Below are 21,414 nucleotides of genomic sequence, written 5' to 3' on the forward strand. Positions count from 1 at the left end.
TCAGTTTCAACCAATAGCTTACACTGCAAAAAGAGTACAAAAAATACATCATATGCCAAATTTACTAAGGCAATGTTGTAGAACAGGTTTCACACTCTTGAATATCTCACTCACTTTGAGAATATAAAAAAAATTTAAAGCCAAAGAAAGCAATTCCCTTATAGGGGAGGAGTTGCAAGCTGAGCTTAGTTTTTCCAAAGCTATTTTGCTGGCATAACACACTTTAGAGTTCAGAGAAACACAGTGATTCCCATGTTTCATTTTCAGTCAAGATGCAATCCATATGTAAAGAAAAGGAAAATGTTTACAAAAGAACTCAGAGATCAGAGTCCCTGAAATGATAATTAGAAAAAACACAATACTTATGAAATCCAACCATCCAACAGCTGAGTCAAAAATAATTAAAAATGGAGAACCCAGTTAAAATGACACACAGTCTAACACTGACAGAATGGATATGAGTGTTATAAGCACTGACTATGTAGGCATAATAAGTCTAACACAATGATGATACTAAGGCAGGAAGGTGAGAGGAAACGAGAGTGATAATGATCTCTCTTGTCAGAGCAATGACTATTAATTTTATGTAAAATAAAAACAGGTAGCAACCAAACAAAACTGAGAAACCTCAGAACTCATTCATAAATTTCTTCTTTTAAAGTGGAGCTATATATTGGGAAATATTATTTCTTGTGGTGGACAAGTATTTTATATGGCACTTCTGTATTATTTAATCTTATTTCCTGTTTCTGTATTTGTACACATTAGAGTTTTTAACCTTTGCTGTGCAATAGAACCACTTTAAGAGTTTTGCAAAGCTACACATGCGCAGGCAACAATCCAAAAATTCCAAGTCAACTGGCCAGAGGTGGGAACATCAGGTTTTTTTAAAGTTTATTTTATTTTCAGTTCCCTAGGTGATTCCAATGGGTATCCAGATTTGAAAATCCACTACTGTGGATGAAAAAGAAAACAAGATCTCTCTCTGAATAGCTGAAAAGAATTAGCAAGAACTACACAGATCTAAGTTACTGAAGAATTAATATTTTGAAGACACAGCATTACCCAATGCTACTTAACTTGAGTCTTGGAGTCAAACTACTTAGATTCAAATCCCAACCACACCCTCTTCTAGGAAAACATGCTAATCCCTCTGCTTTGTTTTTTAATAATAGTAGTAAGAGTGACCCGATCAAGATGTTTGCTTTGAAGTTTAAATGAACAAATAAATGTAGGCCTTTAATTGGCATACCACAAATGGTGGCTATTATTATTATTAATCATGGTTTTGTCAAATATTCAATTAGAACTGTGGTTCACTACATTGAAGAGAAGATGATAGCTGAATTTTTCATTTTGTCCTATTTTAAACATGTTTTCCTTCCACAAGGCTGAAAATCCCTTACTAGCTGTTTTATAAATAGTCTTGAATCCCCCTTCCTTCAAAGAGATGAATAATTGTGAAATTTTTTAGAGCATTTTGAAAAAATGCTTATGATTCTATTTCTTAAACTATTTTTTAGTTCAGTGAGCACCAACCACAAAGAGCTCCAACCACAAAGACAATAGGGTTTTAATTAATTAATTAATCAACTTGTGAAGATGTTGGGAGTGACAAAAAATTCTCACCTGCCATCTAAGAGACTAGATTTATTTTCAAGGCCCAGGCAGTTGACTTCTTTTTACTAGAATATAACTTATATGTTAGAAGGAATTTGGGCTTTTTTGTTCTCTGTTGCATCTTTAATCCTCATAACAGTCCTGGGCATATAAGTTTGTGTTTATTAAATATGTGCTAAACAAATAATATTTTTAGATGCTTCTGTTCTTGTTACAGTTTTAAAAAATGATTATACCAAACTTGGATAAATTTTTTTCAAGTTACTTTATAATCTTTGATTTTATACTTAATACCTTTTAATACATTTGGAATTTATTTATGTTATATAGCATATAGTACAAAGTTAACTTTACCTTAATTACAAAACGTCAGCCAATTGATCCAGCACTATTTACCAAATGAATTAATGTATTTATTATAGATTTTGGAATGTCATATCTATATTAAATTCTATTTTATACTCTCATTGTTCTGAGTCTGCTATTATGCTATACAATTATGAATACTCCTGATTCTTTAAAGATATTTTAATATTAATATTAATCACTGAATATTTATTTTTATCACATGTTTTATCAAGTGTTTTCCTTAATTTTTTTCTCTATATTATTCTTTCCAAACTTTATTATTACAATGTCAATACTGGAAAGCTAGCAAGCAAATAAACAATCTAATTTTAGTAGAACATAGTTGTGGGGCTAGGGGTAAGAGGATCTTATCACATATTAAAGTAAAATAAAAAGTTAAAGAAAAAAGATTACAAATTGAAAATACTAACTTCACAACACCATTAATCACTAAGAAATGCAATTCACACCCCAAATAAAATACCACTTCACACACACCTAATGACGATAGTCCAAAAGACAGTCACAAGTATTGATGAGGATGTGTACAAACTATAGCCTTCACATATGGATAGTGGGAAAGTAACATGGTACCAGCACTTTAGAAATTTCTCAAATGGCAAACACTCAGTTATCATATCATCCAGAGATTCCACTCCTATGTCATACTCAAGTAAAATAAAAATGTATGTCTATAAAAATCTTTCCATGAATGTTCACGGCAGCATTATTAATAACTGCCCCCAAAATGGAGATAATCCAACTAGTCATCAAATGAAAATTGGATAAACAAAATGTGGTATAGAAATATTATCTGTAAATGTCTGAACCTGGAGTAAGTTAAAAAAAAATCAACTTCAAAGATATTTGTCATATGATTTCATCTATAGGGAATATCCAGAAAAGGTAAATCCATAGAGATAAGAGGTAGCCTGGTATTTTCCTGGTGCTGGGGGAGTGAGAAGTGACTGCTAATAGGAACATTCCATATGCACTGGGGGATGATGAAGATGTTCTATAATTAGATTGTGACAACAATTGCACATATCTATAAACATACTGAAAACTGTTGAATCATACACTGTAAATGGATGAATTTTATGGTATTAGAATTATATCTCAATAAATTATTAAAAATGTGCTTAATATATGATTCAGAAACTCCAATTCTGATATTTACTTCAGAGAAATGGAAACATATGTCTATAAAAGACTAGTATATGAATGTCCATGGAGGCTTTATTCATAATAGCCAAAAATGGAAATAATTCATATGTCTATCATTCAGCTAAGGAATAAAGAAATTATAATATATATATATAATAAGTTAGAGAACAGTCACTGAAGTCAACAAATTCAAGACTAACAACACTCCTTTCTCCAGAAAGAAAAAAAATTCTATCTCTATGCTGTCATTTATCAGTCCTTTTACATATTCAAGGGACTTGACACTAATTTCATGGTTCTTGACATTTAAGACCTCAGTCGATACTATACTGACTCAATACTGAGTCAGTCAAGTCAGTACTCAATTACAGGATTACAGTTTCTACCACCACAATAAAGAGTTAAGCTGTAAATTATTAGCAGATACATTTTAATATTGATTATTTAAACTAAGTAAATGTTAGGGAGGGCTTCCCTGGTGGCTCAGATGGTAAAGAATCTGCCTGCAATGCAGGAGACCCAGGTTTGATCCCTGGGTCAGGAAGATCCCCTGGAGAAGGGAATGGCAACCCACTCCAGTATTCTTGGGGCTTCCCTGGTGGATGCTTGTTAAGTACTGCTCTTAAAAATATATGCTTTCACTATTTACAACTGTAACATGGTTCTGAGATCAATTCCAACATGAATGTGTATGTGTGTTGGGGAGGAGGGTTCCCACACCACCAAGCAATGCTCAGGAGTCCAGCTGGGTGTTCTATAATTCAACTCAATTCCTACACTATCTACTCAGAGATGGATAAAATGCTCAGACTCACAGGGCTGCCCTTCACTTCAGATGCCAGTCACATGTCCAGGTTGCTACTGGTACTTCTAACCAACTAGCTATAAATCAGAGGTTCCCATGACTCTTTCCCCCTTCGGATTCAATGTATTAGCTAGAGCAACCACAGATATCAGGGAAACATTTACTCATGTTTATCAGTTTATTACAAAAGGATATGATAAGGAATATGTATGAACATCCAGATGGAAGAGATGCACAGGGCAAGGTAAGTGGGAAGAGGGATAGTTTCCATGCCCTCTCCAAGTGCACTACTTTCTCCATCTCTCAATGCAGAAACCCAGAAACTTTCTGAACCCTGTCCTTTTGAGTTTTTATGGTGGCTTCATTACATAGGCATGCTTAATTAAATCCTTAGCCTCTGGTGATCAATTCAATCTCCAGGTCCTCTCCCCTTCCTAGAAGGCAGGGGGTGGGGCTGAAGGTTCCAACCCTCCAATCACAAGGCTGGCTCCCCAAGCAACCAGCACCACCCTTAGGTGATCTAGGGGGCATTCCAGAAGTTACTTCACTAACATAACAAAAGATACCCTTCTGTGTTCCTCCACTTAGGAAATTCCAAGCATTTTAGAAGCTCTGTGCTAGAAACCAGCAGGAAGACCAAACGTAATTCTTACTATAATTCACAATATCACAAAATATTAGTAGCAGTTATTGCAATAATTTATCATTTCTTACAACTCCTAATGGTTCATTTCAAATGAAATCATGTTTCAAGCATAGTTCTTAATCTATTTTATTTGGTGATTTTGATGAAAAACAGCCCCTGAAATGTGAGACCTTGCCCAGTATCAGCTGGGCTTTGATACTGGTAGGAGTAGAGCTGACACTCACAGCTGGGTCATGTTATCCTCTTATTGGACACAATCTAACACCACTGACATACAAGGTCACTCTGCTTCTGTGATGAAGTGAGACAAAACAAGAGCATTTCATAATCCTGCCTAGTGAAGTCGCTCGGTCGTGTCTGACTCTTTGCGACCTCATGGACTGTAGCCCACCAGGCTTCTTGGTCCATGGGATTTTCCAGGCAAGAATACTGGAGTGGGTTGCCATTTCCTTCTCCAATCCTGCCTAAGCCTAAAACAAAAACAAGCTCATGGTGTAAACCATGAAACATCAATATCCCCCTCTCCTGGTTAATATGAGCAAACACTGCTTCTTTACCAATTAAAGAATTACCCTCACTGTAGTCTTCTTCAATTGGATGAGATTTACTGTAACTCATTCATAAGATTTCCACTGTCCCTGAAAACATACAGTCAAAGCAAATTCCTGTTTCCTTTGTTGGAGAGGTAGAAATTTCTGTCTATTCTTATAGATTATTCTGACTCAGTTAAGAATTAATTTGACATGACAGATTAATAGCAGAAAATCAAACAAAAGTTAAATTACATATATACATGGGAAAAAACCCCCAAAAAACTCACCAAAATGGCTGAAGCCCTCATCTTAAATAGCATCCTCAGCTAAAGACAAAAGAGGATGGCGAGAGAGTCAGTTATGGGAGGTGACATGGAAAACCACAGTAAACAAGGGTAAGGTTTTAATGCAGAGCTATGGTTTTCCCAGTAGTCATGTACAGATGTGAGAGTTGGACCATAAAGAAGGCTGAGTGCCAAAGAATTGATGCTTCTGAACTGTGGTGTTGGAGAAGACTCTTGAGAGTCCCTTGGACTGCAAGGAGATCAAACCAGTCAATCCTAAAGGAAATCAATCCTGAATATTCACTGGAAGGACTGATGCTAAAGCTGAAGCTCTAATACTTTGGCCACCTGATGTGAAGAGCCCACTCACTGGAAAAGACTCTGATGCTGGGAAAAACTGAGGGCAGGAGGACAAGGGGGCGACAGAGGATGAGATGGTTGGATGGCATCACCAATTCAATAGAGGTGAGTTTGAGCAAATTTAGGGAAACAGTGAAGGACAGGGAAACCTGGCATGCTGCAATCCATGGGGTTGCAAAGAGTCGGACATGATTGAGTGACTGAACATCAAGTCTTTTCCACTGATAAGTTTCCAGAGATTTGGTCACCTTCCTCCTCCTGGTACAGAAATGGAGACAATCTTACAAATGCCGATTTCCCTTACAAAGGTAAATGTTTCTCACAAATGGATAACTCTTTTAAAATAATATTCAAAAATAAAATAAAATAATATTCCAAAGAGACACATTTTGGCTTTCCAGATGGTGCAGTAGTAAAGAATATACCTGCCAGTGCAGGAGATACAGGCCACGCAGGTTCAATCCCTGGGTCAGGAAGATCCCCTTAGGAACAAAATGGCAACCCACTCCAGTATTCTTGCCTGGAAAATTCCATGGACAGAGGAGCATGATGGCCAACAGTCCATGGGGTTGCAGAGTCAGACATGACTGAGCAACTGAGCACATATGCATCCCTCGAACCTTTTCCAGTTTACCTAGCTAATGCACAAATCCTGCAATGTCTTTCATAATATTCTTCACCGTGAGACAGCCCGTGATTCTCCATAATGTGTGGTCTCCCTGGTTGCAATGAGCATTAAAAGGAATTTGTTCAACTAGTGGTCTCTGACTGAAAGGCAACCACCCTGAGTAGGTATGAATATGAAAAAAAGAGGAAGAATGTGGTCTAGGTATTGGGCAATTTTTACACCCTCCATTTTCCTAGACACATGGTTATTGTCTTAGTCTGTACTGATGTATTGAATCACACTGTTAATCCATTGGAAATGGTTTAACTATTTGTTCTCACATCTGTTTATCTGCTTGATATTTCTCTGAATTTCCTGCTGAGCTTTACACTAATCATGACTTATATATACTGTCACATTCCCAAAATAAAGCATCCAAGATAAAACATTAAAATGTCATATGATACCATTTCTATTGTCTGTGTGCATTCTAGCAATATTGATGATAAATATTTAATGCTAAATATTAAAGGGCTAATTTGAAATGTCTGGGGAAAATGTAAACTTCTTTGTAAAGAATAACTGTTTTCTGGTTTAATGAAGTTGAACACTCGGCACATTTGAAACAATCAATACATACAAATTTAAGATCTCAACACCACATTAGTTTTAAGAATAGGGAGCATTATTATAAGACCAATACAATCTCTCAAATATGTACTGAATATTGTTTACTTTGGGCTTCCCAGGTGGTGCTAGTGGTAAAGAACCTGCCTGCCAATGCAGGATACATAAGAGATGTGGGTTCAACCCCTGGGTTGGGAAGATCTCCTGGAGTAGGAAATGGCAACTCACTCCAGTTTTCTTGTCTGGAAAAATCCCATTGCCAGAGGAGCCTTGTGGGCTACAGTCCAAAGGGTCGCACAGAGTTGGACACAACTGAAGCAACTTAGCATATATGCACGCATTGTTTACTTAAACTAGTACAAAATAAAGAGATCAGGGGCACCTTTAGATAGTACATAAAATATAATTATTGCCAAACATACTTATAACTCTGTTCCACTAAAGTAAATAGAATAAAAAACTGTATTTTTCATTCATAGGAACCACAATTGTTACTTCATCAAAAAAATGTTGAAATAAGCATGGCTTAAATAATAAGACATCATTCTGTAGAACAAAGCTCCTTTGAACAGACAATTCAAAATGCTCCAATTTGTGGATTTTGTTGAAAGTGTAGCAAAATGAAAGTACTTAGTCCTGTTAGAAATTACACTTTATGCTACAAAATGGTCCACTGCTGCTCTCAAAATCACCAGGTGATTACAGGATGATAAAATTCCCATTAGCAATCAAACGTAGCAGTTGAAGCAAAGGGTCCAAAGGGATGACTTAGGGGATGCTTGATCATAGGCATGATCTACTAAAGAAGATACTATCGTTAAGGTGTAAAATACGGCTCATCCGTGAAAGAATCTGAACTAAAGTGTTAATGATAAAAGGGCTTAAGAACATATAATACAAAGCATTACTGGGAACAGAAGGCAGAAGGATGAGTGTATAAAAGCAAATTTACTACCTCCTGGCAAGCACTAAAAAGGACCCTGATATACATGAGACAGGTGTCCACCTATCACTTGAAAAATGCTTTTTGACTTTCACAACACTTAGAACAAATCCTCATGTGTTAGGGATTTTCAAACACAGAATGGGCACTTTTTTTATTCCTTTTTAAAAATAGTGGCTCCCAGAAACCATGTGTAATTAGAGAATGAACTTTTCGAAACTCCAACTGACTGCCTGGTACCATGTACTCTTGGACAAGTTCATAGCAAGACCAGGGTTAAGATATCTGTGTTCCCTCAGTGTTGAATTCAGGCGTGCTGGTCAAAAGCATGTGACTATGGTGCACTTCAATCCATGGAGCTGCTGCTGCCAGACCAGATGCCTATTTTATCACAGGAGTCACCAGCTCAGCCATCTCACGTGACTCTCCAAGGTGAAAAGAATGAAGTCCTAAAACACTGTTCTGATATTCATAGCCTATCAGGTGGCTGGGGCTCTAGGTCATCCGATTCCAACTTTACTACTCACTACTCTCCAGCATGCCTTCCTGTAGCAAGAGGAAGATTCCCTTACTTGTCTTGTCCCTCTCCATTTCATCACGGCAAAGAAATTCTAATGGGAGAGTGCAGCAAAGGAAATCATCAACAAAATGAAAAGACAACCTACTGAATGGGAGAAAATAATTGCAAATCATATATCTGATAAGGGGCTTATATCCAAAATAATATATTTTTAAAAAATCCATACAAGTCATTGGCAAAAAACAAATGATTCCACTGAAAAATGGGTAGAAGACCTAAATAGATATTTTTCCAAAGAAGGCATACAGATGGCCAACAGGTACATGTGTTCACCATCACTAACCATCAGGGAAATGTAAATCAAAATTACAGTGAGATATGTCCTCACACCTGTTAGAATGGCTACTATCAAAAAGGCAGGAAATAAGTGTTGGTGAGAATGTAGAGAAAAGGGAATAATAGTGCACTGTTAGTAGGAATGTACATTGATGCAACCTCTATGTAAAACATAGAGAGGGCCCTCAAAAAAAGCTAAAAATAGAACTATCATATAGTCCAGCAAGTTCACTTCTGGGTATTTTTATCTAAAAAAATGAAAACACTACTTTAAAAAGATATATGCACTCCTCTGTTCATTGCAGCATTATTTATCATATCCAAAACATGGAAACAACCTAGATGTCCATTAATGGATAAATGAATAAAGAAACTGTGGCATACACACACACATATACACGTACAATGGAATGTTATTCAGCCACTAAAAAAAAAGAGAGAGAAAGCTTTCCATTTGTCACAACACAGATGGGCCTTGAGAACATTATGATAAGTAAAATAAGTCAGACAGAGTAAGACAAATACCCTATGATCTCCCTTATATGTAGAATCTAAAACAACAACAACAATAACAAAAACAAACTCATGGACACAGAAAATAGACGTGATTACAAGAGAGGGATACAGAAATAAAATAATTGGCTGATTTGTGTTTTGTTTAAATAAACTGAATTTTTTTTTTAATACTAATGACAGAAATGTAGCAGACCTGTCCTGAGGTGAAGATACTGAAAGAAAGACCACAGTAGATATATAATAAGCATACAACCGGTCATATCAGTTCCAATGCTAAACTCTCAAGAGTTTCTGAGAAATCCATAATCAACTAAAATACTCTTTATTTGTTGCCTCATCAGGTTGATCAAGGACACACTGTCCTTAAGGTTGACTCGATAAGCTGCCAACTGATCAGTTTACCCAAAAAGTGTGTAAGCAAGGCCCACTATCTATTCTCTGCAAGGTTTCTCCTTTCCAGTTTAAATATTTCACTCCATATTCTCCCTGAATGCATGATTTCTGATAAGTTGGATATAATTCCTATCTTTGTCTGTCTACAGGTAAGGTATTTTTCCTTTGGCTTTTTTCAAGACTTTTTCTTTAATTTTTCTGCAATTTGAATATACTATGCCTAGGTATAAAGGTTTTGGGACATTTACCCTGAGCTTCCTGGATCTGTGGTGTGATGCCCGACATTAATATGGGGAAGTTTTCAGTCATTATTTTGGGGCCTCCCTGGTGACTCAGAAAGTAAAGAATCTGCCTACAATGCAGGAGACCTGCATTTGTTCCCTGGGTTGGAAAGATTCCCTGGAGAAGGGAATGGCAATCCACTCCAGTATTCTTGCCTAGAGAATTCCATGGACAGAGGATCCTGGCAAGCTACAGGCCACAGGGTCACAAAGAGTCAGAGTTGGACATGACTGAGAGACTTTCACTTTTTTTTCTTTCAGTCATTATTTCAGTTCAGTTCAGTCACTCAGTCATGTCCGACTCTTTGCGACCTCATGGACTGCAGCACGCCAGGCTTCCCTATCCATCACCAACTCCTGGAGCCTACTCAAACTCAAGTCCAGCACGTCGGTGATGCCATCCAACCATCTTATCCTCTGTCATCCCCTTCTCCTCCTGCTTCCAATCTTTCCCAGCATAAGGGTCTTTTCCAATGAGTCATTATTTACTTCAAAGGAATTGCTGTTTATAGAAGGGATTTATTTTTCAAATATAGTTGGTAAATAAATACCATTCTATGAACAATTTAAAAGCATCAATTCCTTTTTGTGTTACTATGGCCTAATTGTTTCATCCCTTAGAGTGCATCAGAATCACATGGAAGGTTTTTTAAAACAAGGATTGCTAGGTCCCACCCTCAGAGTTTCTTAATCAAAAGGTGTGAGGTGCAGCCTGATCCATCTACCCTCCACAATGCCACTGAACCAAATTGCAACCATGGTGAGAATTTATCAATGGAGTGGGGATGAGTGGTGTCAATGTTGAAAATTTAAAATCTGGGATACTGAGTATGACTTTTTCTCAGTCCAAGTTAACCTAAGTGGAGTCCTTCACAGAGCTCCTCCTCATGGACCTCCACAGTTATTAACCAGGCAGACCTGTACTCAGGCACACACTGGACACGGAAAGTGTTCCCTTCTAACTCAACCATTCAATCTGATCCCTTCATTGGTTCTAGAAGGTACACATGAGTAGCTTAATATACACTCAGCTGTCTGGAATAGGACAGAGAAATATATAAAACCCGAGTGTGTCCCTTTATGCTCTCATTCTTCCATTCACTTATTTAATTTCTCCAACAGTATTTGATATCTTTTATTTTCCATGCAATTTTCAGAGAAAGCAGTAGTGAAGAACAAAATAGAAGAGACTGTTTCTGTTAAGAAGCTCACATTCTACAGGAGGAGGCAGGGTATAAATACTACTGGGGACCAACACCATTGAGAATAATGAAGCAAGAAAGAGAAGGACTGAAGGAGGGACTAATTTAGACAGGGTACTGGGAAAGCTTCTCAGATAATATGATATTTGAGCAGGATCTTGAGTGAAGTGGGCAAAGGAGTCATGAAGATATCCAAGAAAATAAAGCTCCAAGCAGAGGGAACAGGAAGTGCAAGGGCTTTGCAAAGGCATGAGACTCAGTGTTTTAAAAAGCGGGAACTAGGCCAGTGCCCATAATGCATTATTCTAAAAAATGCAGCAAACTCCTTGAAAACAACTTGTGTATACCATTCTGTTGGTAAAAATAGAATCATAATAATTTTATAACAAAAGAACATATTCATTTCTAATATATGTACATATTTTATAACACTATGGTTAAAGTGTTACTCCTCAGTATTCAAACTATTTATTTATACCTTGTTTTTTTTTTTACATTTTTGAACAGGTCAAATACATGTTTATAAGATGTGAATCTTATTGAATTGCAGTTTCAAGGGAAATTGCTTGATATTATCAGCATATCAATTGGAAGGTAATAAAATATTAATGTTTACTGTTCTCTAATACTAATGTATCAATATATCTTTTTTCTATCTTGATGTCACTATGTTTACAAAGTAATGCCTTTAAGTTAGGAGCAACTGTAATTCAAAGTCTCATTTTAAATCACACTTTTAATCTTTCCTATCTAAAGTTTAGATTAAACTCTGACAGCTCTGTATAAAAAATAAAACAAAACCCATTCTGAACATGACAGGTTTGTATGTACTTGGAAGAGGGGAGCTGAATGGAAGTCAAAGAAACAACCAAGGCACACATGTCATCTTCTCAGGACAAGCAATGCTTATGATGAAGAAAAGAATGCACAGCTATACTAGTCAATTGGAAATATTTCAAAGAATGTAAGGCACTCGGGGTAGAAATGTATAAACTCTTATTATTCAAGAGCAGAACCAGGGAGTATCCACCTGAACACTGAAACAGGTCTATCTATGATCACCTACTTGCCTTGGTCTTGGTATATGGACCTAATATTACCTACACCTCCTCAAAATTCACAGTTAGTGATTTCAAACATGACCATCACAATGAGATGTAAGACACTGTCTAGTCAATTTTCACTTGATCTCAATTAATAACATACAAAGTTTCAGTAGTGTCAACTAAATTTAATACTTTGTAGAGCTGAAAATACCATTAGCATTATTAAGGTGATCTTTCATTTCTACATAATTTTTATCATTTATTCTTCAAAATAAATTAAAGATGCATCTTTTATTATTTCCATTTTAAATGTGTTGGGGCCCAGGGCAGGCTGTTCCAAAATGTGCCTCAAGGCATTCTGATTATTCTGAACTCAAATTACTTAAGAAATGGCCAATGAAACAGGGACACTTTGATCCCCCCACCACTTGTCTTCCTGAAAGCAGAAGGTAAATCTTTCATGTGTAAGGTGCTCTCCCTGCCTCTGGAGGCAGGACACCCTTATCACCAGAGACGGGGAATTTGGGTAGGGAAGCCTGTTTGGACAAACCCCGTTACTTCTTTTAACTGACTACCTCAAATCCATATTCTGTTCAGATTCCTCACTAATTAAGGACCCAAAGCCTAAGTTTGTTTGTCCTGTCAATTCCTCATAAATTTATTGCTTGTCTAAAAAGTATAAAAGGTTTGTGGTTTGACCACTTTTTAAGTCCCATTTCTACGAGACCTTCGTGCACACGATTAAATTTTGTTATTCTGTTAAATCTGTCTTGTGTTAATTTTATTATTAGTCCAGCCATAAGAATTCAAGACAAGTAGAGAAGAACTTTCCCCTCCCTGACACATGTAAGGAAACTGGTCTTGAAAATGTTATAGGACATCCTACTTGTACAACAGAACATATGCTGCACTCGGGTCTAGAATCATGGCTTCTGCGTTCAGTTCTATGGCTCTTTCCATATTCTCAGACTACAATCTGTGATAATTAAAGGAAAATAAATTCTCACCTTTTTGACAGTTTTTCCAAATAACATGTCGGGAGTTTTCATAAACTGTGTTCATCCAGCTAAGCAGAATCCTTTCAGGAGTAGAATATATGTTGCTGGATGCAAAATAAGCATTGACTTTCGGTGAATTTGGCACATGTATAGGGGGCAGATTATTGATGCTATATGGTACAACTCGGGATAGTATCAGAACCTGAAATTTGGATAAAAGAGAGAGAGAGAATTTTTACTACTGGAATGGCAAAATAAAAATTAGTATTTAGACAGTAAATACTACCAAGCAGAGAGTAAACAGACAACACCAACAATTCTCTGGCATCAACTGGATGTCCTACAGTTCAACTCAATACTGACACCATCTATGCAAAGGGTGTATCAGAGCCCACAGGTTAAGAGAGCTGTCTCACAAGACTGTCCTCCACTTCAGATGTCAATCACAAGCCCAGGTCACTACCTATGCTTCTGACTAATGGGCTATCTGTTGGAGGTTCCAACAACCCCTTCTTTGGGTTCAATTAATTTGTGAGGGCAGCTCAAAGAACTCAGAACTGGTTTATTATAAAGGATATTAAGAGATAGGAATTAACAGTCAGATGAGGAGATATATAAATAAATCTTTGGAAACAAACTCTTAATTCCTAGTAATTTGTACCACATTAAAAACCATGAAACTCAAATCCTATAGATATATGTACAGTGTATCCAGGACATGGAACGCATAACTTGATGTGTCATTTGAGCCATTTAAAATAATGGAAATGGAGATACAGAAAAACATCAGTGCTATGAAAATATTATTTGTAATCTCACTCTTATTGGAAAAATGCATGAGAGTGACCTTCCCTGCAAAACTAGTACATCTCAACATTGGAAAGAAGAATGTTAAATTCACAGAGGTCACGATAAAAATATTTAATTCAGTAGCGCTATTTTGACAGTGTTTATAACTTTCTTTCTATTTCCTTTTACACTGTATTCATGACAGAGGCATATTTTTAATCCCACATTTCCCTATGAATAAGAATTCATTTGCAACACCTTTTCTTCTTGTGACCAATGACTCATTCTCTATTAATATACACCACTGATGGATTTGCTCTAGGAATCTTACAAATTAATCTTTAAATAACAAAGGATCACTCTACATAAAGCATGGACTTTCTCTGAAAAAGAGAAGAAAATGTCATCATATACTTCTTTCACATATAGTCGACCCTCTATATCCACTGGTTTCCCATTGTGGGTTCCACATCCTTAAATTCAACCAACCACAGACAGAAAATATTCAGAATTCTTAATACAAAAAGCAAAAACTTCAATTTTTCCCATGCTGACAACTATTTATATAACATTTAAACTGTATTCACAACAATTTATAGAGCATTTATATTGTGTTAGGTATGATAAGTAATCTAGAGATAATTTTAAGTATATGGGAGATTTAAAGTATATGGGAGACTGTGCCTGGGTTTTATGCAAATACCATGCCATTGTATAAAGAAGACTTGAGCATGTTCACATTTTGGTTTCTGTGGGGGATTTAAAATCAATCACCCTTCAATATCCAGGGGTGACTATATACTTATTACAGATGTGGAGAGTTATTCATATATTCCCTATACATGGCTATATCCAAATAAACTGCAATATCTGTTACCTCATGTGAGAATAACTGTGTTTCCACATTGCATTCCAGTGACATTATGGACCATCCTGCAAATCTATTTAATGAAAGAATTTCACCAACTTTGCTTTCACGCCAATCATATTTTATTGAAGCTCATTTAAAATATTCTTCAGCAATATGATCTCTCGTACCATTTTTGTTTGTTTTCTACAGAGGTATATAATTCTGAATAATGTTTCAGTATAATTGGTATCTTGCCTCCTTTACTAACACATATTCCTATTTTATTATAGGGAGATTTTAAATTGGTTTGGGGAAAATATGTTTAATTAACCAGAAAGATCATTGCTCTTAGTTTAAAAATATCAATATATTTGACAGAACTGTGTACTATTAAAAAAAAAAAAACCTTTCTGACAGGTAATACACTGGAAACAAATGAATAAACAGTATAATTAAACTTATTATTCAGTTATACATCTCATCACCTTTTTATTTTCCAGGTTCTTTTGTAGAAATATGACATTCAATTCTTAGAGCACATACAGATTCATCCTTTATATTACATGAAAGCCCTCTTTATGTAATATAGTTTATATTTAGAAGAGCATTCTGAGTTTAAGTGTTTCTCTTATTGTTTTCAACTCTCTTATGCTTCAGTGACCCATTTTTTAGCTATCAACACATTTTTGTGATTGGGAATATAATGCAAGGAAATAACAACAACTAAACATGCAAGTTTAACAAGCAAAAATAACCAAATGACATAAAATCAAATTGGTTAAGACAAGCTATATCCTATTATCTAAACTATTAGCAAAGAAGAAATGACAAAGGCATTCTTGAAGTGCACGTATGACCTATAGGAAAGAGACAATTAGAAACTAAAGGGATTTGTGTGAAAAATCAGTCTTCTATTTCTAACTTGTGAAACATCTCAACAACACTGCTTGATTTTTTAAAGTGAAACTGTCAATCCACTACTGATTTAATAGAGTGCTGAGAGCTACCCATGCTTCTGACACAATCTATGGAGAAACACTGCTCTGCAGATGGTCTATAAGGCAATCATTCATGCCTATGAGTCTATCACTGAATCAGTGAAGAATCTCAACTACATGCTGCCATTCAGATCAGTTTCCAGACAAAAGGATCAACCCCTTTGGTAATTACACACAGCACCATGATATAGCAGGACCAAAATTAATTTATCTTGCCCTCTTGCTATGTCCCTCTGTCTGCCCTAAACAAAATCCTGTTAACATCCCTTGTCTTCTTTTTCAGTGACTGGGAACAAATTCCACTCAGTCATCCAAGCCAGAAGTTCACTGTGGTCTTTGATTCCTCTGTCTCCTTCACTTCCATAAGATACTATCCTTCACCAATTCCTGATTTCTATGCCTAATATTTATGAAAGCTGCTCTTTTCTCATCTTTCCTACTACCACAAGCATTCTCAGTACCGGCACTAGTCACAATAGTCAAAACATGGAAACATATATGTCCATCAACAGATGAATAGATAAAGAAGATGTAGAATATTATATGGAATATAATGGAATATTACTCAGCCACAAAAAAGAACAAAATAATGCTATTTGCAGCAACATGGATGGATCTAGAGAGTATAATGCTCAATGAAGTCAGACAAAGAAAGATGAACATTATATAATATTGTTTATATGTGGAATCTAAGAAACAAATAATATAAATGAACTTATATTCAGAACAGAAATAGACCCACAGACATAGAAAACAAGCTTATGGTTACCAAGAAGGAAAGGGGAGGGAGGGGAAGGATAAACTAGGAGGATAGGATTAACATTTACACACAACTATACATAAGGTAGATAACCAACAAGTATAGTATAGCACAGGAAACTATACTCAATATTTTATACTAACCTAGAAGGGAAAAGAACCTGAAAAAGAAAATTGTGTGTGTGTGTGTGTGTATGTATGTGTGTGTGTATATATATCTCACTTTGCTGTATACCTAAAACTAACACAACATTGTCAATCAACTGTACTTCAATAATTTAAAAAAAAAAATCCCAGTTTCCATACTGTACCAGAGTGATTTCTATAGAATGCAACTGAGTATGTCAATCTTGTGTTTAAAATCCTTCAAGATTTCCCTGACCTTGTGCTAAAATCCATGAAGTTCAGATGCCTTAGTCTGACTTATGAAGTCAACCGCAATCTATTTTCTGACCGTGCTCATAGTCTACTCCTCTTAGTCCCAGCCATACTGTGTTTATTCCTCAGAATATACAAATCTCTATCAAACTCCAGGCATTTCCACTTTGAATTTCCATTATCTTGAAAAATGTTATTGCCCCATCCTCCAATATAACTCATCTATTACCTCGGTCACACAAATTGTATTATCTTTCTCTCTAACCTATGCCTCACCTTGCCTGCCAACTCCTCCTCATTGTTCAGGGCTCAGTTTAAATTCATCTTTTTCCTAGAAACCTTCTCCGAGGCACAGGTAAGTTAGGCTCCTCTCTATGTGTACTCATCCTTAGTTCTTTGCGTTTACCTTGTCATAACATTTGTCATACTTTCTTGTAATTGTATTTATTTAATTGATTACACATTCCAGGACACCAAATCCTTGAAAAGACAGACTATATCAAGTTTACTTTTATACCCCCAGGGTCTAGTATAGTACCTGGATCATAATAGCTGTTGAATAAATTCATTCAACAAATATTTGTTGAGCATCTACTATGTAGCAGGCACACTATTAAGTTTTGAGTTCACAAGTGATACGTGGTATCTAAATTCAGACTTTTAGTTGGGGAAGATGGGTTAAATGAACTAGACATATACATGAATGTATGCGGGAGTGAATAAATGAATGGGTGAGTGAATGAAGCCTACGACCAAGAGTAGGACTAGTTTGTCCCTAAACTAGGACATATGTGGCTCTTCTGTTTTGGAGTTGCTCCTTTTTATCAGTAGACAAAATTACATATGATGCAGCCTGGAGTTAAGAAAGTAAAGAAGATACCTTTTTTCTTTTTTCCCTCCAAATCTAACTTTAGGTGAGAATCACTAATACCCCCATACATTCTTGTGGGAATTACTAAAAAAAAATACAGGATTTCTCCTCTTGACCTCCAGCAAGATAGACAGGGCAGGTTGCTGGGGGAAGAAAAGGTAGAGATGGGGGAATAACTGGGAATCAAAGAGCACAACGAACTCTGCAGAGGGTAGGCCTAGGGGGCTGGCTGCAGTGGAGGGATTCAGAGTGCCAGAGGGCAACAAGAGGGGCCTGGGCTCTTGGGCTTGGGCTATTGCTCCCCAGTAGAGAACAATAAGGAAGAAAGCAGCTTTACCTACATCAGATAATCTTGGAAGAAAGTATGTATGCATGTTGACGTTTCCTTGTTTCTAAACTGGGGATTACTGGTTGTAAAGAGTAAACAAGATCATAACATTTAAAAAAGCATTTGCGACAAGAGTCTTACATACACTACTCATTATTTGGATTTTAATTGCATCTTTTCCTTTGAGTGACTGCTGCTTCTATTTGACTTCTTCCTCATTTCAACTCCCTACCCTACAGCTCACCCTATCTGTGGTTGCAATCTATGAGGACAGAGCAAAAGTCTCCATTGTTCTTAGTGGGCAAGATTCACAGAACCATATTTGAAAACCTAGGAAATTATTCCAAAGACTGAAACCAGTACTTGTTGAAGTAATAAAGACATAGGGTGTGAAGGTGCGATATTTATGCTATGTTTTTATAAAGGTGCGATATTTATGCTATGCTATGTTAATCTACCCACTTGAACTGTAGTGTTGGAGAAAACTCTTCAGAGTCCCTTGGACTGCAAGGAGATCCAACCAGTCCATCTTAAAGGAAATCAGTCCAGAATATTCATTGGGAGGACTGATGCTGAAGTTGAAACTCCAATACTTTGGCCACCTGATGCAAAGAACTGATTCATTTGAAAAGACCCTGATGCTGGGAAAGATTGAAGTGGGGAGGAGAAGGGGACAGCAGAGGATGAGATGGTTGGATGGCATCACTGACTCAATGGACATGAGTTTGAGTAAACTCCAGGAGTTGGTGATGGACAGGGAGGCCTGGTGTGTTGTAGTCCATAGGGTTGCAAAGAGTAGGACATGATTAAGTGACTGAACTGAACTAAACTGAATCTACCCACACATGCAACTTAATCTGAAGCAAATTGGAGAATATCGATACTACCTGGTCTTACCTACAGTTGTGTGATTCTCAGTAAATCTCTCTCCAGAATAGCAAGAGTCTACTAAGCATTAGAGGCAGATACCATAATTTTAATCAATATATATTCTTTAATCTTTCCTTTTTTAGATACTAGAAAATGCCTGTACTTATCAAATTTAGGGGGGCTTCCCTGATAGCTCAGTTGGTAAAGAATCCACCTGCAATGCAGGAGACCCTGATTCGATTCCTAGGGTCAGGAAGATCCCCTGGAGAAGGGATAGGTTACCAACTCCAGTATTCTTAGGATTCCATTGTGGCTCAACTGGTAAAAGAATCCGCCTGCAATGCGGGAGACCTGGGTTCGATCCCTGGGTTGGGAAGATCCCTTGGAGAAGGGAAAGGCTACCCACTCCAATATTCTGACCCGGAGAATTCCATGGACTCTAAAGTCCATGGGGTCAAAAACAGTCGGACACAACTGAGCGACTTTCACTTCACTTCACATCAAATTTGAGACTATGTTTTTCAACTTCCCTTGAAGTTAGGTGCAGCCATATGACCAAATTCTGCCCAGTGGAACATGAAATGGAGATGATGCACTTTTCAGATGATAGCCTTAAAAGGTATTTACTTGTCTTCTACTCTTTTATCTGCACTTCCCTGTTCTGAGAAATGGATCCAGAAATGAAAGTCCAGTACTGAGGATGGAAGAGTCATTTTAAACCACTTCTAAACCACTTCTAAACCATTTCTAAACCACTTCCCCACAATTTCATGGGAAAGAAAAGTAATTATTCTATCTTATTTGGGTCACTGTGTTTTTTTTTACAGCAGCATTACCTGTACTTTAACTAATACACCATTCATATAAATCAACCAAAAAAAGCCCCGAACAGTTACCTTGTATATCTGAAGGAATACATCAGTCCATGATCGTTTACTCCAGGCTTCAAAGTGTATCATATCTATAACAACAGGGTGCTTTCCCTTAGGTATGTGGGACAACTTGGCTGAGGCACTAGTGGAAGACTATAAGAAATAATATATTAAAATATTAATTACAATGCAAGGGAAATGTAAATCCAAAGTTTTAATTACTTAGCATATATATATATATTTTTTTCTTTTCATAAAACATTTACATGTCCTTTATACCCATTCATCCAGAATTCCAACTCTCCATGTGCCAGTAACACAAACTATCAACATAGATAACTTTCTGGAACTCACAGCCTCTATTTGAGGTAATAGGGTTACTCATTTATTGTACCTGCTAGATCATTTTGTGGCAAAAGCGGCAGTTCAGTCAGTTCAGTCGCTCAGTCGGGTCTGACTCTTTGCAATCCCATGGACTGCAGCATGCCAGGCTTCCCTGTCCATCACCAACTCCCGAAGCTTGCTCAAACTCATGTCCATCAAGTTGGTGATGCCAAATGAGATGCAAAATTATTCTGAATTCTGAACCCCCCAAAGAGCCACACCCTTTGGATGAAGCCACAGGAACTCAGCAGAGTGCGGAAGAACAGGCCTCTGGCTCTTGTACTAACGTCATGTGGTGACTATAGTAACAGCGCTACAACTAACAGAGTTTCCTCAAAGCCGACAGACTTCTCATGACAATTCCTCTTCTCAATAGGTCTCCATAAAATGAATTGCATAATTTGAAAAAAATTGCTTAATTTCTCCCTATTCTCCACGAAAACTGAAGAAGGGAAGTAGCAATTGTCAGGGAAAATAAACCAATATTTTCTTTGAAAGATATATATTCTAAACATGTATTTTAAGAAAAAATTTACATAAGTACAGAACATTCTTCATTTCTAAGTCCCTTAAAAGAAGCAATCACCTGTATATTTAAGAAAGCCATGTAATCTATTTTGCGTGGGAACTCCACAGAGATTTTTTAGACAAAAATATGTATATATGTGTGTGTGTGTGTACACACACATGCACACATACTGTCTGGAGAGGCATAATCCTTAGGATATTTCATAAATAAAAATCAAGGATTCTAAACCAAAAACCAGTAAATTCAATAATAGTGAATTCAATAATTTCTCAGAAATTAAATTCCCTTACTGCAATTTCAATCCACTTCTTATAATCTTCTGGTTCAAGCAGAAATTCTGGCAGTACATGAGAAATACAAGCTCCTTGAGCACTAAAATTAAAAAAAAAAACCAAATTATTATAGAATACTCACAATCCATCTATCACTTGCATTTGAACTTTAATGAAATTTCAATGTCATATAGTTTATACTTGTACTGAATTCTAATTTTAAAATTTATATAATTTTAAAACTCGCCTTACCAATGAAATGTGCATATGATGTCGCCTTCA

The 21,414-nt window shown here is 36.6% G+C and overlaps 1 protein-coding gene across 1 annotated transcript in view; it reads right to left on the reverse strand.

Annotated features, from left to right (window-relative positions):
- Positions 1-21,414, reverse strand: part of CFAP47 (cilia and flagella associated protein 47) — a 496,124-nt gene that overhangs the window by 265,010 nt on the left and 209,700 nt on the right. The window contains exons 31-33 of the mRNA XM_043459762.1: positions 21,151-21,232; positions 19,972-20,100; positions 13,242-13,434 (exon numbers count right to left, since the gene is read on the reverse strand). Coding sequence (XP_043315697.1) covers positions 13,242-13,434; positions 19,972-20,100; positions 21,151-21,232 — 404 coding nt within the window. The remainder of the gene's footprint in view (positions 1-13,241; positions 13,435-19,971; positions 20,101-21,150; positions 21,233-21,414) is intronic.

Source organism: Cervus canadensis, chromosome X, assembly GCF_019320065.1.
Source record: "Cervus canadensis isolate Bull #8, Minnesota chromosome X, ASM1932006v1, whole genome shotgun sequence".
Lineage (NCBI taxonomy): Eukaryota > Metazoa > Chordata > Mammalia > Artiodactyla > Cervidae > Cervus > Cervus canadensis.